Below are 7,669 nucleotides of genomic sequence, written 5' to 3'. Positions count from 1 at the left end.
GTCGTGGCCAGAGAGGACAGCGAGGCGGGTGTGGCATGGCGGTGTGGGTGGGGACACTGTCGCTGCTCACAGAGCCCCCAGGACATGCAGAGCAGGAGTCATCACTGGTACTTGTCCACCAGCAGCCCGTGAAAACCCCCAGTTCTCTCTAGAGTCTGCAGGCCAGTCTGGGAGCCAGAAGCATGTAATTTCCTCAGCTGACCTTGACCACTGGACCAGGGGTCTAGATGAGGACAGAGGCCCAGCCGACGATGGGGGCCCAACTGTGGACGGGGACCCAGCTGCAGATAGGGCCTCAGCGAGGACCAGCATCCAGCCATGGCCTAGGGCCCATTTGTTGACCGGCACCCAGTTGTGGATGGGGGCCCGGCTGCAGATAGGGCCCCAGCGAGGACTGGCAGTCCAGCTATGGCCCAGGGCCCAGCTGTGGCGAGGCGCTGCCCCTGTCCTGGTTCCGTGTACCCCCGGTTGACCGGGTGGGCCAGCTCAGCAGCACTGCTCTCGGCCCTGCCCAGGGGTTTGTGCTCTTGAGCCTTTATCATCAGTGACCAGCCGATCCCGAGGACACTGCCCGCGTCCTGCAGGCTGCGCTCTCCCATCGGCAGCACACGTGTGTGCCGTGTCCTGGACCTGCGGTGTCTGACCAGCTGCGGTGGCTGTGAGCTCACGCTTCTGTAGCTGTGTCCCCACCCGTCCCTTGGAGGACTTCCACGCAGGCAGGGTCAGCCTCCCTGGAGGCACCACAGCCGAGGTCCTCATTGCCCCCACCTCAGATCATGGCCTCTAGGCCTCGGAGCTGTGACTGTGCCACTTCCCAGGCACAGGAGCTGAGTCCCGGGGGCCCACAGGGGTCATCTGCATGCAGGTGGGTGCTGCCGTGCGCCTGTGCAAGGTTTGGCCCAGAGCACCCTGGGGGAGAGCCCAGCCGAGATGCCCCATGATGAAATAATCAAGCCGTGAGCTCAGCTAATTAACTCGTTTTTAAAAGTGCTGATGTACAAACACTTGGCAATTAGTAGGCAATTAGCAAATTGTAGTTTCCCCACCTCGCGCGCCTCTGCGTCTGTCTGCTGTCCGTGGGCGCTGGAGCAGTGCTTTCTGTGAACACTAACGCCGTTACCCGTCTGCAGGTCGTCGGATTTTGGAACATCCTATGCGAAGCTCACACTGCAGCCCGGCGTCACCACTGTCATCGACAACTTCTACATCTGCCCGACCAACAAGCAAAAGGTAGGCTGTGCCGCGGCAGGACTGGGAGCTGGCCTGGCCGCCCTCTTGCCTCTGTCCATCTCAGGGGCCGTGCTGGGCCTGAGAAATGTGCTCACAGGAGCACCTGGAGAGGTGGGCCAGGAGAGGTGGGCCTGGAGCAGGAGCGCACGGACAGGGGCGTAGGGGACAGCTTCTGTCGTTGCAGTTAAGGAGGCAGTATAGGGCCTTGTGGACAGTAGAGGGTCATGGTGGGCAGTGGAGAGCTTGGATGTGGATAGCAGAGGACTGGCCATGGGCAGCAGAAGGTCAAGGTGGGCAGTTGAGGGTCATGGTGGGCAGTGGAGGGTCATGGTGGGCAGTGCAATGGAAGGCCTTGTGGGCAGCAGAAGGTCATGCTGGGCAGTGGAGGGCCTTGTGGGCATTGGAGATCTGTGCTGGGCCATGGGCAGTGGAGGGTTTTGGTGGCGGCGGAGGGCCTTGTGGGTCGTGGAAGGCCTGGTAGGCATTGGAGAGCTGGGCCGTGGGCATTGGAGGGCCTGGTAGGCATTGGAGAGCTGGACCATGGGCAGTGGAGGGCCTGGTAGGCATTGGAGAGCTGGGCTGTGGGCAGTGGAGGGCCTTGTGGGCACTGGAGATCTGTGCTGGGCCATGGGCAGTGGAGGGTTTTGGTGGCAGTGGAGGGCCTTGTGGGCAGTGGAAGGCCTGGTAGGCATTGGAGAGCTGGGCCGTGGGCAGTGGAGGGCCTGGTAGGCATTGGAGAGCTGGACCATGGGCAGTGGAGGGCCTTGTGGGCATTGGAGAGCTGGGCCGTGGGCAGTGGAGGGCCTGGTAGGCATTGGAGAGCTGGGCTGTGGGCAGTGGAGGGCCTTGGATGTGGTGTGGGCAGCATGCACTCTCGTGTCCAGCTGTGCTGGACTCGGGTTAAGGCTGTTGAGTGCCGCTGTCCTAGGAGGTGCAATGTTAACGTGACCAGCTGCTGACCGAAGGGTTAGTGGTTGAAACCCACCTGTTGGTGTTTCAGGTAAAGGCCCTGTGGTCTGGCTCTGAAAAGCCGCCCAGTGCACACCTGGGTGGACAGGCCTGCCTCATTACCACAGGTGCCCGGGCGGAGGCTGTTGTGCTCGTTTGCAGAGAGCTTTCCAGCTCCTGGTGTTGGGCAAGGAGGCCTGATGACACAGTGTGTCGATTACCCGGCTGGTACCAGCGGCTCTGCAGGGGAAAACAGTGTCCCCAATAGAAGCAGGCTGCCCCGGACCTCCCAGCGAGGGCGTATGAGTCGGGACGGCTGGCAGCGGTGGGCATGGGTTTTGGGTTTGGACACAGGTACTGAGAAGAGGGTTTGTGAGCCGTGCAGAGGGGGCTGGACCTCCCTCGCCCCTACGAGGTCCCAGAGAGGCCTGGTGGTCACTTCTGAAAAGTCAGCACTCACCATCCTGAAGGCACAGACCAGCTTGGACACGCTTGGGGTCTCAGAGTCAGCATCCACTCGCCGGCCACTTGGACCCACAGGGCAAATGGTGGTTACGTACTGGAGCGAGGGGTGGCACCAGCCCACTCAAAGGGTCAGGCCACTCAACACCAGCGGGTGTGGGGACAGCTGTGAGGGCTGGATGTCCCATCATCTGTCTGTGGGAAGTGGTGGGCACGGTCAGCTCTCCTCAATTAGACTCTCCTGATTTGTGAAGTCAACAAAAAAATCAGGCCAGTGCCTGCTGGGTGGGTCCCAGTGCGTGAAAAGAGGCCGTAATGAGGTCTGCGGGTAAACGTGGTGGACAGCCCACCGCCTGGTGGCCAGGGTTTGAGCGGGTCTCACCTGGGTGACAGTGAGTGATGGGCAGTGGGCAGCAGGCACTGTGGGTACACAGAGTGGGCGAAGCTGCAGCACTCCACCACGTACAGACACTTTGGTGCGCCTCTGTGACAGGAATCCTAATTGTCATGTAATTACAGGGTGATTAAATGGTTATTTATCCCGTGTAAGTGAGCCATTATGTGTCCTCCGGGGTCCCCGCTGCACTTGGAATGAAGTGTGGCCGTCTCCCTGGCCGACTGTGGAGTAAAACGCATCTCCCTGGAGTGAGAGCCTCAAGGTGGAGCGAGTGCTTCTGGGGCCCCGGCAGCTGGGGGACGGGGACTCCTCAGTCGATGTGTCTTTCCAGGGTGTTGTGTAGAAGGTCCCAGAGGGGAGTTCTCTGTGTGGTTGTCATGTGCTGTCACTGACTCATAGCAGACCCTCCAGTGGGTGCTTGGAGGCTGTGAGGTGCATGGGAGGAGACTGTCCGTTTTTCTGCTGAAGAGCTGAGGGTGGATTTGAACTGCCTGCCTTTGGGCTGGCAGCACAGCTCAGCTGGCAGAGCTCCCTCTGGATTCTCTTGTTTGTACCATCGAGTCAGAACTGGCCCATAGCTGACCCTCCGGCGGGTTTTCAGAGGCCCAGGAGGAGAATTCCCATCTTCCTGCCGTGGAACAGCTGATGGATTTGAACCGTGCAGGTTGGGTCAGAAGAGGCTGTGGCACTAGGGATAGAATAGCTGATGTCAGAGGGATCTTGGCTGAAAGCAGGGAATACCAGAGGAATGTCTATCTGTGCTTCATTGACTATGCAAAGGTGTTTGACTGTGTGGATCACAACAAACTGTGGCTGACACTGAGAAGAATGGGAATCCCAGAACGCTTAATTGTGCTTATGCAAAACCTATAATATACTTGGACCAGGAGGCAGTCGTCAGAACAGAGCAGGGCAACACTGCATGGTTCAAAATTGGGAAGGGCGTTTGCCAGGGATGTGTCCTCTCTCCATACCTTCTGAACCTTTATGCAGAACAGAATATCCAGGAGGCTGGGCTTTATGAGGAGGAGTGTGGCATCAGGATTGGAGAAATCCTCATCGACAGTCTTCATTATGCAGATGACACAACCCTACTTGCTGAAACAGAGGAGGACCTGAAGCACTTGCTGCAGAAGGTCAAGGACTGCAGCCTTCAATATGGATTGAGGTTTAATATCAAGAAAACAAGGATTCTTACCACTGGGCCGATTGGCAGCATCATGATAGATGGTGAAGAGAATGAGATTGTTAACGGCTTCAGTTTACTTTGCTCCACATCAACATTCTTTGTACTGGCAGCCAGAAAATTAAAAGAGGAATTGCACTGGCAAAGTCTACTGTCAGAGACCTCTCCAAAGTGCTGAAGAGCAATGATGTCAGTCCAGAGACTAAGGTGCACCTGATCCAGGCCAAGGTCTTTGCAATCATTTGCTATGGATCAGAAAGCTGGACAATGACTAGGGAGGATAGAAGAATCAATGCCTTTGAATTGTGGTGCCGGAGAAGAGTATTGAACATACCATGGAGAGGGTGAGACCAGGCTGCTCCTTGGAGGCAAGGATTCTGAAGCTCTGTCTGACATACTTTGGACATGTTGCAAGGAGTGACTGGTCCTTGGAGAGGGATGTCATGCTTGGGAGGGTGGAGGGACAGTGCAGGAGAGGAAGACCCTGGATGGGATGGATTGATTCAGTGACTGGGGTCATGGAGGTGAGTGTGTCAGAGACAATAAGATTGGTACAAGACAGAGCAGGGTTTAGGGCTGTTGTACTCAGGGCATATAATAACAACAACCACTCTTAGGGTGGCAACACATTCCCTACCACTAAACCACCAGAGAGGACCAAGCCCACTGTCGTCAAACGGGCTCCCGCTCACAGCAGTCCGTCCAGAAGTGTCCGAGGCTGATACGGCCCACCTCAGTCATGGTGGGTTTGAACCAGCAGCCTTTACCTGCAGGTGCATAGCGCGTAATGGTTCGTAAAGGAGAAAGGGCCCGAGATCATACAGACGTGAACAGAGAGATTCACTTCAGGCAAACTGCGTCTGTCCGGGGGCATTTCCCAAATCTGCGGGTTAGGATGCAGGCTTGAGGCCTTGCAGCCTAGGCCGAGAGTCATCTCCAGAGAACCATCTGGGAGTGGCGAGAGGAGTGCAGGGTCCGCAGGCGTGGGGGCATTGCTGGAGTGCCCTTTAGACACTGGGTGCAGGCCACACCCCCACAGGCATGGCCCCCTTCGGCTGATTGGCTGCTCACACAGGGGTGGATGGTTACGTCATAAGATGTCACAGAGGAGCACGGGTCCAGTGCCTGGGAGACCAGTCAAGGGAGAAACAAGCTGAGGTAGGGGACACACCACGGCCCCTCTGGGAGCCGACACCAAGGAGGAGGGGGCGCGCACTGACACGCGTGCCGGGGATGGGGGTGGCCGGTGTGGGCACAGTCTGTCCTCCCTGTCATCAGTCCCTCCAGTCTCACTGGCAGTGATGAAGGCTTTAAGAAAAGCAGGGAGCGATACCACCTTGAACGTCAGCACCTTCCCCTGATGGGGAGCTGGCTGCCCACTCCCTCTGAGGCCCAGCTGGCTGGCTCTGTCGTTTGGACGCCTGCTGTCACCGTGCTCCTGGAGGAGGTTGGACTGTTTCTGCTCTCACGTCCAGCACCCCGGCACTCCCAGGCCTGCAGGGGGGAAACGGGGTGCGGAGCTACCATGGAGAGGTTGATCCTGGACTGATCAAGCCCCATTCAAGCAGACCAAGAGGAAAGCAGGGGCTGTGAGGAGTCCATCTCCTGGTGCACCTGGGAAAGACCTGCCACCCAGGGGCTGCAGCCGGCCAGTGTTCTCTCATGGGTCAGGACCCAGGGCACCTGCTCCCAGAGACATCCTCTCTTGGCTTGGGGGAGAGGTCCTCATGGTCAGTTCACGAGAAAGAGGGCACTCATGGTCACCTGGGGGAGAGGACCTTCCTAGTCAGCTCAGGGGGGAGAGGTCCTCACGGTCAGATCTGGGGAAAGACTTTCAAGGTCAGCCTAGGGAAGAAACCTCATGGTCAGCTCTGGGAAGAGATCCTTGTGGTCAGAGCAGGGGAATGACCCTCATGGTCAGCTCTGGATAGTGACCCTCATGGTCACTTTGGGGGATAGGCTGTCATGGTCACCTCAGGTGAGAGGTCTTCATGGTCAGCTCGAGAGAGAGGCCCTTATGGTCACCTTGGGGGAGAGGCCGTCACAGTCACCTCAGAGGAAAGGCCCATGGCTCTTTGCAGCTTGTGATTGTGGGTTGTGGAGCTCTGGTGGTGCAGTGTTTAAGCACTTGACTGCTAACTGGATGGTCAGCCCGAACCCACAGCCCCTCTGAGAAGAGTCTGGTGGTGTGCTTCACTGAGAAGTCTGTCTCGGAAGCCCTGCAGGAGGTGTCCTCTGTCCTGGTGGAAGCTCGGGAGACGGGTTGTCCTGGGCAAGCCCGCCATCAGGGACCTCTCCAGAGGACCGACGTGCAGGGATGGTTGGGTTACAGTAGACTGAGGTGCGCCTGGTTCAGAACTGACAGTGAGTAGGGATGACAGAAGAAGAATTGATGTCTGCGGTGTGGTGTTGGAGGAGAGCACTGAGCATCTGTGGATGACCAAGAGAGCAAACAGGTTTGTCCTGGAGAGGCTGCAGCCCGCGTGCTCCTTGGGGGCAAGGATGGAGAAGCTTCAGCTCCCACTGAGCGTGTCACTGAAGAGGCTTCCTCGGAGAGGCACCGAGGAAGGGTCAGTGAGAGAGAGGAAGATCTTCCCAAGGTGGACGGTCACAGTGGCTGCAGCAGTGGGCTCCCGTGTGTCAGACATGCTGAGGAGGGTGCAGGACAGGACGGGCTCACGTCTGTGGTTCACACAGTTGCTCTGAGTTGTGCTGGACTCACTGGCACCGACGTCGGGAGTTCTGGTGCCTCAGCAGGGAGTTGCACTCCAGTCCCAGGGAACGTGGTTCGAATCCTGCAGCTGTTCTGTGGGCGGAAGATGGACGCCCTCTGCCTGTGCACTTGACGGCCTCGGATCACCCACTGGAGGGTCAGCCGGCCAGCTCTGACGGTGCTGAGCTAAGGTGAGAAGGTCACTTGTAGTTTATGCCTTGAATTGGATGTTGGCAAAGCATTGGAATCCGGCCTGTCTGCCAGAAAACAAATCAAGCTGGCTTGGCGGCAGTTGGCCAGAGGGCTCTTAGAAGTGAGGTCAGATGCTGTCAGGATGGGCCAGCCGCCAGCGAAGGACATCATACTGGTGGACAGTCCTCAAAGAGAGGACACCCTCCCTGAGGTGCGCTGGCACAGGGCCAGGGCACAGCGGGCAGTGGGGAAGGGCAAAATGACGGGCAGGATGGGGCAGGGTTTCCGTGAGAGGACACCCCCCCTGAGGTGTGCTTGCACTTGGCTGGGGCACAGTGGGCAGTGGGGACGGGCAGCACAGGGCAGGGTGGACAGTAGGGACGGGCGGGACGGGGCAGGGCACACAGTGGGGAAGGGTGAGATAGAGGACAGCGGACAGTGGGGATGGGCAGGATGGGGCAGGGCGGTCAGTGGGGAAGGGCGGTACAGGGCAGGGTGGACAGTGGGAATGGGCAGGATGGGGCAGGGTGGACAGTGGGAA

The 7,669-nt window shown here is 58.3% G+C and overlaps 1 protein-coding gene across 1 annotated transcript in view; it reads left to right on the top strand.

Moving 5' to 3' along the window:
• Nucleotides 1–7,669, top strand: part of SORCS2 (sortilin-related VPS10 domain containing receptor 2) — a 237,611-nt gene that overhangs the window by 128,481 nt on the left and 101,461 nt on the right. Inside the window, exon 4 of the mRNA XM_006893670.1 lies at nt 1,131–1,230. Within this exon, the coding sequence (XP_006893732.1) occupies nt 1,131–1,230 (100 nt within the window). The remainder of the gene's footprint in view (nt 1–1,130; nt 1,231–7,669) is intronic.

Source organism: Elephantulus edwardii, unplaced genomic scaffold, assembly GCF_000299155.1.
Source record: "Elephantulus edwardii isolate Elephantulus edwardi_28Jun2011 unplaced genomic scaffold, EleEdw1.0 scaffold00129, whole genome shotgun sequence".
Classification (NCBI taxonomy): domain Eukaryota; kingdom Metazoa; phylum Chordata; class Mammalia; order Macroscelidea; family Macroscelididae; genus Elephantulus; species Elephantulus edwardii.
Note: the sequence above shows the minus strand (reverse complement) of the source record. Positions and strands in the feature narration are given on the sequence as shown.